This window comes from Myotis daubentonii, chromosome 6 (assembly GCF_963259705.1).
Source record: "Myotis daubentonii chromosome 6, mMyoDau2.1, whole genome shotgun sequence".
Classification (NCBI taxonomy): Eukaryota; Metazoa; Chordata; class Mammalia; order Chiroptera; family Vespertilionidae; genus Myotis; species Myotis daubentonii.
Window position 1 is genome coordinate 36,845,539 of NC_081845.1, and position 18,557 is coordinate 36,864,095.

Here is an 18,557-nt window from a genome sequence, read left to right on the forward strand (position 1 = left end):
TTTTTCATTTATTCTCACATGATTGACCAAATTGTGTGTCATACAAATCTATAAATGTCTAGGAACAACCCAGGATCTTCTTGGCAGCTGTGATAACTGAGCTGGTCTGTGTGTAACTAAACTAGCAATATCAGATGTCTTAAAGAGCTGTAACAAGATATACCATGTGTGCACAGGAAAGTTGTGATAATACAAGAAAGCTTAGATCAGAAGCAATTTAATAAGGAAGGATAAGAGGGGGGAATGTTTTTTTTAGTATTAGATATGTTAGCCAGGAAAGTTACTCTTGGTGAAACTTTTTTCTTACACTGACTTCCTCATTACCCTACTCTATTTTTAATCTTCTAGTATGTTTGTGCTACTGAAAGGAGCTACTAAGGAGCAGTCTTTTAAGATTGGTCAGGAAATTGCTGAAGCTGTAACTGCTACCAATCCCAAACCAGTGAAATTGAAGTTTGAAAAGGTAAGAGAAATGTAATACTAATGATCACATATAAAAATCACATAGCTTCTAGACATTTCTGACTTGTTGAATATATTTTCAGAATCAATAACAGTACACAGGCTATTAAAGTGTTATATTTAAAATATTTTTCCTTAGTTTTATATAATTTTCTCAAATCTTTTAAGTAATGTCTTTACATAAAGAAATGGAAAGACTGTTTCGGTTAAGTATTGATGTATAACAGACCACCCCAAATGTAGTGGTGTAAAACAATCACCATTTTATTATGCTCAGGAATTCAGAAAGGTTGCAGCAGGGATGGCATATCTCTGCTCCACCATGTCTCAGTCCTCAGCTGAGAAAACTGAAAGGCTGGAGGTGACCCAGCTAAGGACTGAAATCACCTGAAGCGTGGTCACTCCCATGCTGGCTCTGGCTGGGACCCCAGCTGGGGCTGTCAGCTGGAACACCTGCACATGGCCTTTCCCCGAGGCTATTTGCTCGTCCTCACAGCATGATGGCTGAGTTCTAGGAATGAACAGAAGCTGTTTTGCTTTTTGTGACTTAGTCTCAAAGTCACACACATCATAGCCTGTCTAGATTTAATGGGAAGAATGTCAGAGTCGCATTGTAGAAAGACCATGTGGAATAGGAGATATTAGTTCTTTGAAATATACAGTTTGCCACAAGGACTTTCGACTATTTTCATTTTACTTTAGATGTCAAGTATGTATTTAGCTCTTTCTATATACAGTAGGTCCTCGGGTTACCTCAGAGATCCGTTCCTACAGCACGATATAATGCGATTTTCGCTGAAATTCGGAACCCACATATATAAGCACCTACATCACTCACATGGAGCACATACACAGCAGTAATGAAGTGAAACAGTAAAAAAAAAAAAAAAAAATGTAAAAGATAACAATTCCTGACCTTTACTTGTGGTAAATAAATAATAAAAAACATAAACCACATATGTACATATGTCGAAATGATGGAACTTTTTTTTTTAATAAATGGGAGGTGGCAACGTAACCACTGAAACGACGTACGTGGCGTCCGACGTAACCTGAGGACTGACTGTCTGTAAAAGATACTGAGCTAGGAGAGGTGCCTAAGACACAGTCCTGCCTTCTAAGAGCCAATAATCTAAAAGGAACAATCAGAAATGTATATAAGTGATCTTTTTTATTGTAAACGTAGGAAAGTCTCATAAAAGCAGACTCCCTAAGCACGGTAAGAGCACAAAGAAAAGAAGGTCTGCTGTCCTGGCGGGTGGGGCACTCTGTGTAGGAGGTAAGATTGTACTGTGTCTCGGAAAACGGTCAGATTTTCAGTAGGCAGCCACAGGCAGCAGCATTTCTCAGGGAAAAAAATGGCATGTAGAAGGATGTGGAGTTGGAAAAGCACAATGTGGGAATACGGAGAAGCAGAAGGGACATCTGGAAACATAAAGTTAAGACCAGATTGTCTTGGATACCAAGATACAGTGTTTAAACTTGATTCAGCTTAGTTTATCAAAGAGCATGACTTAGGCAGATAGGTTTGGGGGGGATTGACCTGTATGAGTGTACAGGAGGGGCTGGGAAGAGGAGAATCAAGACAAGATACTTCTTGCAACCTGCATAGCCTGAACTGGCAAGAATAAAGAAAGGACAATTCAAGAGATACTAAGAAAGAAGGGTTAGTAGGAGTTAAAAATGTTTGATTTAGGAGGGCTGGTGTAAAAAGGACAAAAAAGGAAGAATCAAATATGACGCCCAATGTTTATCGTGTACCTACTCTGAAGCAAGAATCCTGCTAGAAGAGATTCAAAGAAGACTTGGACATGGTATCTGCCCCCAAATGAAAAGTGAGCATTCTAAGTGGGGGAAAGGGGAAAATTAGAAATAGTGGTAATGGGTACTGTCCTAGAAGTATGTGTATGGTGCTATGGACACCCAACCCCTCTGGCAAAGTGAAGAGCATGGTATGCTTAGAAAATAACAGCAAACATAAAAATTTACCTGAAATGGGTCACAGACCTAAACATGAAAGCAAAAACTGCAAAACTTCTCAAAGATATAACATACATTTGTTAAGAATTGTGAAGCTTTTGTTTATGATGAATATTAGTTTGTAGTGTTATGTTTTTCCTTGTATTGTCTTTGTTTGGGGGACCAAAAAAAAAAAGGTTGCCCCTGACTGGTTTGGCTCAGTGGATAGAGCGTCGGCCTGCGGACTGAAAGGCCCCAGGTTCAATTCCGGTCAAGGGCATGTACCTTGGTTGCGGGCACATCCCCAGTGAGGAGTGTGCAGAAGGCAGCTGATCGATGTTTCTCTCCCATCGATGTTTCTAACTCTCTATCCCTCTCCCTTCCTCTCTGTAAAAAAATCAATAAAATATATTTAAAAAAATAAAAAGGTTGGACTCATAAAATGAGTTGGAAGTGTTACCTCTTCTAAGATTAGTGCAACTATGTCTTCCTTAAATGGTTGATAGGATTTACCAGTGAAGCCATCTGACCCTGAAATTTTATTGGGAGGGAGGTTAATTACAAGTTAAACATCTTTCATATATATTGAATTATTCAGCTTTTTTATGTCAGTTTTGATAACTGTGGTTGTCAAGGAATTTGTCCATTTATCCTATGTGGACAAATTTATGGGCATAAATTATATTTCCTTATTGTGGTTTTAATATCAGTAAGATTTTTAGTGGTATCTTTCCTTCTATTTTTGATATAATTTTTCTTTTCTTAATCATTCCATTAATTTTTACTCTTTATGTCCTTATACTTACTTTGGGTTTAGTTTGCTTTTCCTTAATTTAGAAGTTTGAATCATTGATTTCAAACATATTTTTTAATCATAAGCATTTGAAGATACAAATTTTCCTCTAAATACTACTTTAGCTTCACGTTTTAAAATCTTGTGTTTTCATTAGTATTTGCTTCAATGATAGGCTATTTAGAAGTGTGTTGAGTTCCAAATATTTAAGGATATTCCAGAAATCTTTTATTATTCCTAATTTAATTTCATTGTGGTCAAAGAACATACTCTGTATGACTTTAAGACAGGTGTTAAAATCTCCAAGTATATCATGGATTTGCCTTTTTCTCCCTTTTAGTTCTTTCAGTTTCTATTCCATATGTTTTCAAGTTTATTTATTAGATGCCTTCACATTCACGATTATGTATCTTCTTGGTGAATTGATACTTTTATCTTTGATAATATTCCTTGTCTTAAAACCTACTTTTAATTAAATAGCCACTCCAACATAGTTTTGATTAGTGTTAGCATGTGTATATTTTTCCATATTTTATTTTTAACCTTTATATGTCCTTGTATTTAAAGTGGATTTCTAGTAGATAGCTTATAGTTAAGCCTCACTATTTGATCAGATATAATCTGATCATTTCTGCCTTTTTATTGGGATGTTTAGACCATTTACATTTAATATGATTATTGATAAAGGAAGGGGAAGGATCTATTGGGTAACTTAAAAAAAAGGGAGAGTGCACATACCCATTGATCTAGGAATTCCACTTCAAATTTTTCTGTGGATTAATCCATGCAAGGTTGGTGGAACAGTATTTATAATTCCAAAAGACTGGAAACCTCCTAAGTGACCCATAGTAGGTAACAGGTTACATAAATTGTGATAGCCTCACATAATGGACTATTACCTCCAAGATAAATTATGAAATGAAATAAGCAAAGTTCAGAATGATGTATATAGTAAGCTACCCTTATGTGTATAAGTACATGTATGTGCATAGAATATCTCTGGAAGGATACACAGGAGATGAATAACAGAGGATGGCTCTAGGGAGGGAAAAGTAGAGGTTGGGGGACCAGGACTTTTCATTGTAAATTCTCTCACAACTTTTTTAATATTGAGAGCTATGTACTAGAAATCCACTTTACAATTTAGAAATACATGTGTGGGTAATGCTTAAAGCAATTTTTAATTATTTAATAGGGTATTATTGATGACTTTTGAGACAGCAGTGTCAGTTGAGGTAGGAGCAAAATTGATAGTACAGGCAAAGGAGTACATGATGAAGAGGTAAAGACAACTCCTTGTGTGTGTTTTCACCTCTAAGTATTATATTGGTGAATTAGTTGGGCCTTGAGACATATTTAGACTTTTTCTATAATTGACATTTGTTTAAAGAGAAAAAAAGACTTAAAAATAGATATTCATGGTAGAGGGGGGGAAAATGGTTATTGAGAGACATTTTGTTCCATTTTATCACAGGTATATTTACCCTGTGTTTTACAAACAAAAAAGAGATATGTGGGTTACATGTATGAAACACTGGATCAAAAGGACCCAGTATTTGATGCAAAAGGAATAGAAACAGTCAGAAGAGATTCCTGCCCTGCTGTTTCTAAGGTAAGTTTTATCTATCTTGTTTTCATATTTGAGAAATAAGCCGCTAAAGAACCTAGTGAAAATCCTTAGCACACATCTAGGCAGAACTATAGCCTATATGCCTGTCTATAACTACAGGAGGAACTAAATGATGTTTGAGAATTCATTTCTAATGAAACAACATATCTGATGTTAGTCCTTAGTTTCTAACTCCTTCCCACACCTTACCTTTTACCACAATTGCTAAAAAAACCAACACATGAACCTGATAAGATTTTCCTGCCTATCACCTGGAACTGATCCTATATAGTAAAAGGCTAATATGCAAATTGACCAAACAGCGGAATGACCGGTCACTATGATGCGCACTGACCACCAGGGGGAGCACCGCTCAGCCAGAAGGCCTGAGCCAGACTCATGGCTGGCAAGCGCAGCAGCAATGGCGGGAGCCTCTCCTGCCTCAGTGGCAGCACAGAGGATGTCCAACCGCCTGATTAGGCCCACTCCCCATCAGTCAGACATCCCCCAAGGGCAGCTGGACTGCGAGAGGGCACTGGCCAGGCTGAGGGGGGGACTCTCCCGCCCCGCGCCGCCCCCCGCCCCCCCTCCCACACGAATTTCGTGCACCAGGTCTCTCGTAAATACATATCATATGACAACACACAAAAGATAGGAAGCTTTTGGATAAAGAGAAACTAGCAACAGAGATATTTCATAAGTAATATAATGCATCCTAGATTAATTGAAATTTTGTTTACTTGGGTCATCAGATATAAGTTAGTGTTAGCAGATGTAAGTTAGGAAGATTTCTGAAGAATGGTACTTAAATTACTGAAATTTCTCAGCTATGGTAATATTAACCATAGTATATTATATTTAATTTTTCTTTACTCAGTCCCAGACTCTTCCTATAACCAAAAATGAGTGGCATAAATGGAAACATACTCAACACACTGAGTTTTATGAGAGCATTAAAAGCATAATAAATTGACTATCAATTTGTTATTGTCAGAATGACATATATGTAATATTATACGAATTTGAGGTGTTCATTAATACTAGTTTCTGGAAGAAATATCATCCAGTACATTCTTTCTCTGAGGGCAGAATTGTACCTAGGCTGAACTATCAAACATCCTGTGTAAATAAGTATGGGTTCCAGTTCTCAGAATAAGATCAGAACTTTTACCTGGAACTAATTTAAATTCAGTCCACTAAATAAATCCACGTATGTCAGTCATTTTCTAGTAGAAATAATCCCAATACAGAAAATTCTGTCACAGTTAGTATATACTTATTGACACTAGAAGACTAATTTTGATTTCACTGCTTGGTGATATTTAAATTGTTTCCTGTCCATCTGAATCAGGACTTTTTTACAACAGGGTAAATAAAACAATGCATGAAATCGTGCCTGGCTTCTTGTGCCTAGAGCGCTTTTACCTGTTTAAGAAAACCGAAATGTTTTTTGTCACTTCACACAGCAAATATTTCATCTGCATGTCATTCAATATTTCATCTGCATGTCAGTCGATGTGCTTTTTCTCAGATGACATGATATTCTACTTTTAGAAATAGCTATATAAAGTCTCTAAAATATTTTCTAATTTCTAATAATTCATCCAATCATTGTAAATAGCAGGTTGTTTAGGTAGATCACATTAACCAGTAGTCACATAATTGAAAATATAACAATAATGATGATATGCTAGGGAATATTTTATCTATATGAGCATATCCTTTTTTGTTTTGTTTTAAGATACTTGAGCGTTCTCTAAAGCTGCTATTTGAAACAAGAGATATAAGTTTAATTAAACAGTATGTTCAGCGACAATGTATGAAGCTTATGGAAGGAAAGGCCAGCATTCAAGATTTTATCTTTGCCAAGGAATACAGAGGAAGTTCCTCTTACAAACCTGGAGCTTGTGTGCCAGCCCTTGAGCTTACAAGGTAATGATGTGCACAGCAGTACAAATCTCAACTCTTAGCAAGTATAGTTCTGAACGGTTTGGGAAGATGAAAAGACTCATTCATAGGCACAGATACACGCTTGTCTCTTCACGTGCAACCTCACTGAAAGTGAATGGGGCTCCCGCACTTTGTGAGCTCTCAAGAGGAAGGAGGAACTTGCATCTCCATTCTGGACTCCCTTTGGGTAACTGAAGTCAGTGAATTGTAATCTGGGGCAGAGCTTGAATCATTGTTTCTCACATCAGTCTCCAGGCAGTCCTTAATAGTGATCTACCAAAGCACTGACGTGTCATTCTGGAATCAGGTCATCTAACCAGCAAAACTTTCTTACTTTCTTATCTTTCATTGTTAGATTTATGATTTTTAGTTCTTATTCTTAGGGGATTAAAAACATTTTTAGCTAGTTGATATCTGCCAACTAAGTATATACAGTTCTCAAAAAAGTTGCAACTCTAACGCAAAGTTGTCCCTTGTAGCTTTCTCACGGTTTCAGTGTCGTTTACTTCTCATTTAACTTTCTGGAAAGGCACATCCCATGACAGTCTTTGAGTGCATATTTTATTTGGATTTAAATAGGAAAATGCTGACCTATGACCGGCGCTCTGAGCCTCGAGTTGGGGAGCGAGTGCCATACGTGATCATTTACGGGACCCCCGGAGTACCACTCATCCAGCTGGTGAGGCACCCCGTGGAACTCCTGCAGGACCCGACTCTGAGACTGAATGCCACTTATTACATCACCAAGCAGATCCTCCCACCCCTGGCAAGAGTCTTCTCACTTATTGGTATTGATGTCTTCAACTGGTATCACGAATTACCAAGGGTAAGTCTGCTAATGTACCTGTGCTGTGACTGTAGAGAGAAGTCACTTAAGATTTCCTGTAGAAGCAAATATTTTATTTAATGTTAAAATAGCATTTTACTAGAGTAAAGCATGCAGTGTGGATCTTAGCAATCTCAGTTCACTCAGAAGCCTGACGGAGTGGTCTGACTCTGTAACAATCTGGGATACATTACGCTAGGAAAAAAGTAGCTTTTTTATCTCCTTTTTCGAATTAGATCTGTTCAGTCATTTGCTGTTACCTCAGATTATGAAAGGCGGATCGTATTCAGGCAAACACGTACAAGTTCATGCTCACGTTATTTTCACTTTCTCAGTAAGCACTTACGACCCAAGGTGAAGATTAAGCTAGTAAGCGAGGCTGATGTTGTGCTTCAGAGTCTGTGCTGGTCAGCATCTATAACGCTGTATCCTGCTCCACGCCAGAAAGCTATTACTATTCCATCTCATCACAGAAAGAAGTTAAACCACTGGCATTTCTAAGAAGCTGCCCTGATTACTTTTATAAGTAATTTATAAGACACCAATGGTATAATATGCTAATGATATAATACCAATATGATCATGTATTTCAATGTAAAAAGAGAACCAGAAGACAGACTGTTGAAACCAGCATTAACTCCAAGTGGAGAATGCTTGGTGGTGTGCATCCAGTTGCATTTGAGATGCTCCAGGTTCACTTCTGCTTGACTTTGCACCCTGCTGCCTAACAGGTCATTTTTAATCTCTACCTGCCTTGTTTCCGTGGCCCACATCGTGCAGCCTTAAACGGCATCTCTCTCAGCCTGGACCTCTCCCACTGCCCTGTGTGCCCTCAGACATCTATGTTTTTCAACCAAGAATACTAAGTGGCAGGAGATGATTATTTTTCCAAAAGGAAAAACATTATATCTGATGATAATTAAGATGTGATCTCTATGAAAGGAAGGACTTTGTTCATTTCTATAGCCTCCCTGTCTAGAATAGTGCCTGACACACAGTGGTTACTTAACAGTTGATGCATAAATGAAATAATGCCTCAGTAGATTAGCAGTTAGCATGAGAATAGTCGCTCTGCTATGCAGCTGGCTCAGAGTTATTTCCGAATTGATGATTTTATAGATCCAGAAAGCCACCAGCTCCTCTCGAAGTGACCCTGAAGGGCGGAAAGGCACCATTTCACAGTATTTCACTACCTTGCACTGTCCTGTGTGTGACGACCTGACTCAGCACGGCGTCTGTAGTAAATGTCGGAGCCAACCTCAGCATGTCGCAGTCATCCTCAACCAAGAAATTCGGGAGTTGGAACGCAAACAGGAGCAACTCGTAAAGGTACAGCTTCATTCAGTAGACCCAGAATCCCAAGCAGTCTGATGTTCGGGGAAATGTAGTCAACTCTCAGGTTATGAGATATCAAACTGGTATGAAAGGTAGGTGGAGTAAGGATTATCCTATATAATAAAAGGGTAATATGCAAATTGACCCTAACAGCGGAACTGGGAATGACCAGTCACTATGACACGCACTGACCACCAGGGGGCAGACGCTCGATGCAGGAGCTGCCCCCTGGTGGTCAGTGCAATCCCACAGAGGGAGCTCCGCTCAGCCACAAGCCAGGATGATAGCTGCAAGTACAGCCGCGGTGGCTAGTGGTGGGAGCCTCTCCCTCCTCCTCAGCAGCGCTAAGGACGTTGTCTGCTTACAGGCCTGATGCAACCCAACCACCAACACATAAAGGCCAGGTTCTGCCACCATCCTCAAAGTAAAGAAGCTTTTGAAAAGGGATGGTTACTTTGATGCAGCCACAGAAGCTGAGCTTGTTGAAATAAGCTGACTTTTCCCTCTGTCCTCTATGTCCTAAATGGTTCTTAAATACCTTCCTTTTCCTCTGTTACCATTCTGGTCCATCTCCCCGTCTCCCCTCTCTGATAAAATTCAAACTCCTTATCATGCTTCATACATATTTCTCTGTTCTGACCCCTACCTGCTACCTCTCTGTCACCATTTCTTCCCTTCTCCCTGTCACACTCTACCTCCCACCCATACAATATGAACTTCTTTCGGGTTCATGAACGTACCTTATTCTCTCTCACGTCCTGGCCTTTAAACATACTATTCCTTTGCCTGGAATGCTTTCCTCTCCTCTCACTAATCATCACCTGAGGAGAGGCGTCAGCTTAAACCCCCAGACCAGGGAGGCCTTCCATCCCTACAGTGGGCTCCTGCTTTACTGTGACGTGAGCTTTACTAGACACAGTGAGCCCAGGGAGAGCAGAGGCCTGCTCTTCTCCCACTGCTGAGTGGTCTGCCCTGGCACGGAAGCCAGCCTGTGCCAGTGTGCGTAGCGTGCATTGAACTGTGCCTGCTGACTGCACAGTTAAAGCAGCGATTGGTCACTGTGTGATGACCATCTGATTTTCAGCCACTTTGACTGGAACCACAAAACTAGTACAGATAACCACTGAAGTCACTGGGTGTTCGCAGCTTCTGCTGTATAGGTTGTTGCCCCGACAACAGCAACCAACCCTGATTAGGCAAGTCCCTTAAAGTCGGAGGCTGAGTGGTCTCTTCCCTCCACGACATACACTGCACCAGTTGGTGCCATTAATATAACCAGAACCCTCTTTCAATAATAGTAGGACTTATTTCTTCTAAAAATGCAGCTTTAAAAGAAGTGATGCCGTTTATAAATAAGGATAGTTTGTCATCTTTTAAGAGATATTTTTAACTTTAGGGTATTTTTTTAAGATAATTAAAATGTGTGTCCCCTGTACACTAGATAATCTATAGGAGTTTTCATAAAGCAGAAATTAGAGATGTAATGAGAAATGGTGAGAAACATTAGTAATAGGAAATTTTGATATGCCTCTCTCAACCCAAGACCAATCAAGTGATCAGAAATAAGAACACTTATGAAAGAATATCTAAACATCATTATAAGGTAGACCTTATGATTATATATCAAACTAACACAATATTAAAGAATAGTCCATCTTAAATGTTTATGGACTGTTAAAAAATTGACCATATCTTCTGTAAAGAAAACCTTACTAAATTTCTGAAGTAGACATATTACAACATTTTATCGATACAATGCTATAAAGCTAGTAATTATAAACTCAGAAAATAAAATGATCCTTCCACTTGGAAATTTTAACACTGCTTATTAAACAGGCAGTAATTACATTACGTATAAGATTGTAGACAGCCATAGCAGATCTCAGAACCATTCATCACTGCAAACACTTTTAATAGTAAACACGAAGGAATGAAAATAAATTAAGCATCTGACTGAAAACTTTTTAAAAAATAAGAAAGCCAAAGAGTAGCAAAAAGAATCAAGACTAAAGCAGATGTATTTTTAAATATCTGCTTCCTTGTAAGCTAAAAAGTAAGTGTCCGAGCTGTAGTGTTTAAAGTTTTAAACGTAAGCTGAATTGAGCTGTAATGCTCAGGGTTTAAATCGGCAGTAAAGGATCTAGGAACTAAACATGGAGTTAAATTTAGTGAGGCAAGTAATTCCACCCTGGCTTATCTGTCCGACCAGCACAGAGAGCATAAATATTTATCAGCGTGTCCGGGCACCTGAGCGCAGCACGCAGACTGTCACTCAGAAATCCTGTACTTGGAAATAGGTTTGAGTCTCTTGTCAGAGGGTTAGTGAAAAGTTTCATAGGAGACCTGCATACTTGGTCTTCGGCTGAAGCACACGTTTCTCAGTGGTTTGCTTGAGGCAGCATCATAGCATTAGATGCAGTAACCAGTGTGCTCAGAAAAACGTGTGCTTTCAGGTGACTGGAAGATATTGAGGCAGAGAACAAGTGCACTGCCTAAGACATCTCCTAAAACCAGAGCTCTGCTGGGATCAGAATTAACTAGAGCAGACTTGATTTCTCTCCTAAAAGACAGTCTAGAGTAGAAGCTATGTAGTATTTCTTCTTTAATGGCTTGCATACACTATCCAGGTAAAAAATCAGCCTGTATTTTCTTGTCCGTTGGGATGCTCACTATTCATCCTTTTCAATTTTTTGATGTTTCTCATGTTTTAACATTTTTTTTTTTTACTGTCTGACTTGAGACTACATATTGTTTAAAACCTGATCATTATGTAAGAAATAACGCTTCCTTTTTTTTTAATTGCCTTATGGTTTATTATTTTCCCTCAGATCAGATCTTATACATCAGAATCACCTGGGAGCCCTGAGCAGGAAAGATTCTTAGGTTCTCTATCCATTTCCATCTCTGTTCTATTCATTGGCCCAGGGTGGGGCTCAGGCATTAGTACATTTTTAAGCTCATGTACATACAGAGTTGAGAACCACTGGTCTAGACTACTACTTTTAAATTCTCATCCTTCTATTTTTCTCTTCTGAAATAAGAAAATGGATCACTTTTTTATGATTGGCATTTAAAAAGATAAACCTTAGCAACTTGAAAAAAGTGCTTATAGCTCACTTAAGAGGCAGCCTTTGAATGGTTGTTGGGTAGCCTAGTATGCGGATCTTAATATAATAGCATTCTACTGTAAATGAAAGCTGGTCTCGGGAATGAAATGAATACTTGGGCGATTTTGTGCTCTATGTTTTGTGAAATAATATCCTTTAGAAATGTCTCAAAGAGATAAAAACTAATGAAATTTTCTGTAATGTATTGTGTGCCAGATGTCTGCCAGTAATCTGTGGTGGGTCAGAAAGGAGGGATTATAAAAGTTTGCTGCTTACACATATTCAGAGGCATTTCCCTATTGTTTCATGTATTCCTCTTCTACTTTCAGATTTGCAAGAACTGCACAGGTTGCTTTGATCGACATATCCCATGTGTTTCTCTGAACTGCCCTGTACTTTTCAAACTCTCCCGAGTAAACAGAGAATTATCCAAGGCACCGTATCTTCGGCAATTACTAGACCAGTTTTAAATTCTCAATATCACAGAATTCCAGGTGCTATTTTTTTCAGTGTTTACCACTAAACTGTTGTGCATGGTGCTTTTTCAACTTTCATCAAGTCAAGTATGTTCATTGTCTATTATCTGAAGACTATGAAGACTTTTATGCTAACTGAATTAAAAATTGTACTTGTTGATCTCTGAATAGCTCACTTCTTACAATGTACAAATTCCTCATCCTTTCACCCCTCAACATTGTTTTATAATGCAGGTGTGGCATTTGCTCCAGTATGTGTAACATCTTGTAAATCCATTTGAGTAGATCATATTTACTTCCCTGTGGAAGGAGCACTGAAAAACCTCTTTTAAAAAACCATTCGTGTGTTTTCCTTGAACTGTCTGTATCAAGACGTGTTACTTAGAGATATCCATTCACTTTATAATTTTGACTGCGAAATATTTTGTAAATACACTTTTTTACTTTTCAAACAACTGAGTAAAATGTGCAATGAATTTTATACAAATGATTTTCAAGTTGTTTGATATATTTCCTCTAGGTTTTGCTTGACTCAGAGTAGAGTTGTTATTCTGATCAAACTGTGCAAACAGTAGTACCACGTGTAGCATTTTGAAACATTATTTTCTAAAACCGCTGTCTTGCTGTAGCTATTAATGGGGCATTGTGAGGAACTGTGCAAAGACATTTTTGTTACAAACCTGTGGGCCTGTTGCAATACTTAAAAAATAAAAAATTTTATTCCATTTTTGCTTGTTTTGTATAGACATTTCTATTGCTTCTAAATATGCTTAAAATATTTTCTTTTCTTACGTACTGTACAGTTAATCTTATTTGCCATCATCTTGAACACAAAATGTGTATTTAGAATATTTGTATAACTGTATAAAATGAAGAAGGAATTATGTGATCAGTGCATTGTTTTTTAAACTGGAAATCATTTTGTTTTAAAAGTTAATAATGGAAACCCTATTAAAATTGAATAAAATATGAAATGTGGCAGTGTGATTTTTATCTTACTATAAATGGTATTATCTTCATCTGTTTTATAAGCTTATTTTGTTTACTTCTTACCCTACTCTTTTCTGAATTTTAATTATGTAATTTTAACTGGTTATATCCTAATTGGTGTTAAATTCTCTTACCAAACTTTAGGATTAAAAAAAAAAATGGCAGCCAAAGTTGTCTAGGAAAAATTTAGCTCTCTTTTTTTAGTAGATCTTCTCACTTGTTAGTAGATCTGAGTTCATTTTAATTTAGATATAATTAATCTTGAACCCAGGACTTTCCGGGGGGGAGCAAAAATGACATTATTACTTTTCAAAAATTTATGTGCCCATTTTTTTCAGTAGAAAAAAATTCTTTATCATAGAAAGCTCACCAAAAATAGGTCTTCCATTGCCAAGTTCAGTTTCTGAAAATTATATGGTAAATATGGAATCAAATACAAAATCATGTCTCTGCACATACTTCCCCTACATCTCACAGAGATATTGGCAATCCCCACTTCTGAGATCTATTTTTGTTTGGGAGGCTGGGGCTAGTCCTCAGAAACAGGATTTTCTTACTTTCGTATGGGTGGCCACTGATGAAGTCTCCTGTTGTTTTCCCTTTTCTAAGTTCTGTGCTATCAGGACTTCCACTTACATCATCTTTCTCATCATAGTAACTGGACACAATATTCTCAGCAGAATAACCATTCTTAACGTCTTTATAATTGGGCACAACTAAAAACACTTCTCAGCACGCGTGCCCAGACACTGTTTTATCCTAGCTCATCACTCCCTGTGCCTGCAGCACGCCTGCCTTCCAGTGAGTCGTTTGCTGTTTCAGGAACTATCACCTGGGAATGTACTGAAACTTGGGCCTAGTTTACCAAAAAATGTATACAGAAGCTTTCAGTATACTTTAATAATTATTTTTCCTCCCTTTTAGATCAGCCATTAATAAAGTTTTCTCCTGCCCTGACTGGTTTGGCTCAGTGGATAGAGCGTCGGCCTACGGACCAAAGTTTCCCGGGTTCGATTCCAGTCAAGGGCATGTACCTTGGTTGCGGGCATATCCCCAGTGTGGGGTGTGCAGGAGGCAGCTGGTCGATGTTCCTCTCTCATCGATATTTCTAACTCTCTATCCCCCTCCCTTCCTCGCTGTAAAAAATCAATAAAATATATTTTTTAAAAAATAAAAACAAAAAAATAAAGTTTTCTTTTTACCCAGAACACACATACAGTATACAACACACACAATTTCCATTTTCTGAATAATGCTGAAGAAATAATTTCTCTTACATTTGTTAAAACATTTCTCTCATTCTGCCCACCTCCCACCAGTACCTTTCCCTAGATGTGAAGTACTAACAAAAACTACGTACAACTCCACCTCCTCCCCATCCCAGAGGTTCCAATGGACAATGGGAAATGCAAATGGCAATCATGCAATATTCCACTCTATTATGATCCACTCTCATGTGGAATCTAATGAACAAAATAAATTGATGAGCAAAATAGATTCAGAGACATAGAAGCACGGACCAGACTGTCAGATAAGTTTTTTAAGTTGATTTCTCAATTTCAAAATGGTATTTCTTACAATTTTGCCTATTTTATTTTACAAAGTAAAAATAAACCTGGCTGTCAATGACATTAGGGCCCGGCCATGAACAGAGGTCAGAGAGGAGGAAGGCAGCCATACACCCCTCGCTATTTTTAGGCTGGATATGTCCCCATCTCTCAGCGAGACCAACACTTGCAGGACAGTCTGCTAAGCGCAGTGTACTTCCTGTTATCCTGTAATCTCTCTCTCCTGATGTGATGGTACTTGTTACCTTTATTTTTTGTTTCATAAAAGTGAAGTCTGATACCATTTATGCCCCCAGAGTTCTCCTTAATGAATAGCTTTCTATAGGAAAACGGTCGTGGATTGTTTCTAGCTATTGGGATCTAAGGAGGGAGTCATAAGACACTGTTATTTCCACACTCTCACCCAAAGCTTTGGCCAAGTCCCAAAGTGGCTTACAAAGCATAGTATTTTGTAGAGGAACTCAGATTTATAAAATCAGGTTTCTGTGTATATTTGGGGAAAAGGCAATATGACCAGGAAGACAGCTCAAGGCATTTTTTAATCAAAATACCATTTTATTGTCTGAGTCTTCATCTGACTTGCTACTGATGCCACCACAGATGTCTTTTATTGGAATGAAAGACAGGAAGGTTTCCAGGAAATAATTGGGCTAGAAACAGGGAGACACCGTGCCCTGGACTCCCTCATGATCACTAATGGGAATACAACTCTTTAGAAAAGCAACTAATCTGTCATAGGTATTCAGTTCAATAATAGTCATATTCGCCCAGCCAGCTTGGCTCAGTGGTTGAGCATCAACCTTTGAACCAGGAGGTCATGGTTCGATTCCTGGTCGGGGCACATGCCTGGATTGCGGACTCGATCTCCAGTGTGGCAGGAGGCAGCCGATCAATGATTCTCTCTCATCATTGATGTTTCTATCGCTCTCTCCCTCTCCCTTCCTCTCTGAAGTCAGTGGGAATATATTTTTAAAAATAATAATAGTCATATCCTTTGAAAAAAGGATAATACGACCTGCTCTGATTACCCAATGGAAGCTTTATGAACGGGAATGAGAATGAATACAAATATCAAAGCACAGCGGAGCAGACTAGCGCGGTGCAAAGCCGACTAGCAAGGAAGGAGCAGAACAGAGCTGTCTAGCCAAGAGGGGCCTGGCCCCAGGGCCACCTCACAGGCCTGCTGTTTTCATAGCTGTGCTGTATTACAATTGAGCTGTTTTGCACTGAATAAAGTTTCCTTCTTGATGACAAAAGAAAAGTATAGGCCAATACCCCTGATGAATGTAGATGCAAAATATCCTTAACAAAATCTTAGCAAGTCAAATTGAGAAATACATTAAAAAGACTATACATGATAAGCAAGTGGGATTTATCCCAGTAATCAAGGATGGTTCAACATCCGCAAATCAATGATACACCACATTAACAAAATGAATAAAAATCATATGATCATTTCAGTGGGATGCAAAAAAATTGACAAAATACATTATCCAGTCATGGTTTTTTTTTAAAGTGGATATAGAGGGAAAGTACCTCAGTATAACATGACAAGCCCATAGCAAACATCACACTCAGTGGTGAAAAAAACGAAAGCTCTTCCTGTAAGATCAGGAAAAAGACTAGGATGCTCACACTGGTCACTTTCATTCAGCATACTACTGAGAGTCCTCGCCAGAGCTATTGGGCAAGAAAAAGAAATAACAGGCATCCAAACCAAAAAGGAATAAGTAAAGCCGTATCTATTTGCAGGCGACATATACATGCAGAAAACACTAAATGGATGAGACTTTAGCTAGACGCGCCAAGGAAAAAAGAGAACTCAAGTCAGAAAGAGTAAGCATTTCAACTGTTACCTAAGAAATACAAAAACTTCCCAGCATTTAATGAATTAATTCAGTAAAGTTACAGGATGCAAAATTAATATACAGAAATCCGTTGCATTTCTATACACTAATAATGAACTGTCAGAAAGAGAAATTAGGCAAACAATCCCATTTATAATAGCATCAAAAATAAAATAACCTGTGAATAAATTTAACCAAGGAGGTGAAAGCCCTGTACTCTAAAAATTATAAGATACTGATGAAAGAAACTGAAGAAGATACAAATAAATGGAAAGGTATTCCCTGCTCATGGGTTGAAAGAATATTAAAATGTTCATACTACTCAAAGCAACCTACAAATTCAATGCAATCTCTATCAAAATTCCAATGGATTTTTCACAGAATTAGAAAAACAATTCTAAAATGTGTATGGAACTATAAGACCCTAAGTAGCCAAAGCAATCTTGAGAAAGAACATCTGGAGGCATCGTGCTCCCTGATTTCAAACTAATATAACAAAGTTATAATCAAAATAGTAGGGTATTGGCATAAAAACAGACACACAGATCAATGGAACAGTGGAGTCCAGAAATAAACCCATCCATCTATGGTCAATTTATGACAAAGGGATAGTCTCTTCAATAAACCATGTTGGGAAAACTGAACAGCAACATGCAAAGAAATGAAACTGGACCAAAGACTTAATGTACGACCTGAAACCATAAGACTCCTACAAGAAAATATAGGCACTAAGCTCCCTGACATTGGTCTTAGCGATGATTTTTGGATTTGACATCAAAATCATAGGCAACAAAAGTAAAAATACACAAGTGGAACTACATCAGACTAAAAAGATTTTTTACAGCAAAGGAAACCATCAACAAAATGAAAAGACCACCGACCAAATGATAGAAAATATTTACAAATCAAAAATACGGTAATAGGTTAATATGCAAAACATATAAAGAACTCATACAACTCACTGGCAAGAAAATGATCCTATTAAAAAATGGGCAGAGGATTTGCAAAGACACATGAAAAGACACATGAAAAGATACTCGACATCACGAATCATCAGGGGAATGCAAATTGAAACCACAATGAGATACCACTTCACACCTATTGGAATGGCTATTATCAAAAAGAAAATAATTAACAAGTATTGGTGAGGATAAGGAGAAAAGGAAATGCTTGGACACTGTTGGTGGGAATGTAAATTGGTGCAGCCACTATGGAAAACAGTATGGAGGTTCCTCAAAAAAAAAAAAAAAAAAAAAATAGAACTACCGTATGACCCAGAGATTCCACTTCTGGGTATTTATCTGAAGGAAACAAAATCACTTTCTCAAAAAGATATCTGATTCCCACCTTCCCTGCATTACTCACCATGGTCAAGATACAGAAAACAGCCTATGTACCCTCAACATATGAATGGATAAAGAAAATGTAGTTTATACAAACAATGGAATATTAGCTATAACAAAGAAAGCCTGCCGTTTGTGAGGGCATTATGCTAAGTGAAATAAGTCAGACAGAGAAAGACAGTATATCACATATGTGGAATCCAGAAAAAGAAAACCTGAATCCATTAATACAGAGAACAGCTCGGTGGGTTGCCAGAGATGGGTAAAATGGGTGAAGGGAACTAAAAAGTGT

At 38.0% G+C, this 18,557-nt stretch overlaps 1 protein-coding gene across 10 annotated transcripts in view; it reads left to right on the forward strand.

Annotated features, from left to right (window-relative positions):
* REV3L (REV3 like, DNA directed polymerase zeta catalytic subunit) overlaps positions 1-13,495 on the forward strand; it is a 166,410-nt gene extending 152,915 nt beyond the window's left edge. For 8 of the 10 annotated variants that reach the window (XM_059700674.1, XM_059700679.1, XM_059700676.1 and 5 more), the window contains 6 exons: positions 349-463; positions 4,689-4,826; positions 6,565-6,755; positions 7,353-7,599; positions 8,719-8,928; positions 12,371-13,495. In XM_059700674.1, the coding sequence (XP_059556657.1) occupies positions 349-463; positions 4,689-4,826; positions 6,565-6,755; positions 7,353-7,599; positions 8,719-8,928; positions 12,371-12,511 (1,042 nt within the window). In that variant the 3' untranslated portion in view covers positions 12,512-13,495. Of the gene's footprint in view, positions 1-348; positions 464-4,688; positions 4,827-6,564; positions 6,756-7,352; positions 7,600-8,718; positions 8,929-12,370 lie in introns of those variants that run through there. The other 2 variants (XM_059700680.1, XM_059700684.1) reach the window with 2 other exon arrangements.
* Positions 13,496-18,557: the final 5,062 nt, after the last annotated feature.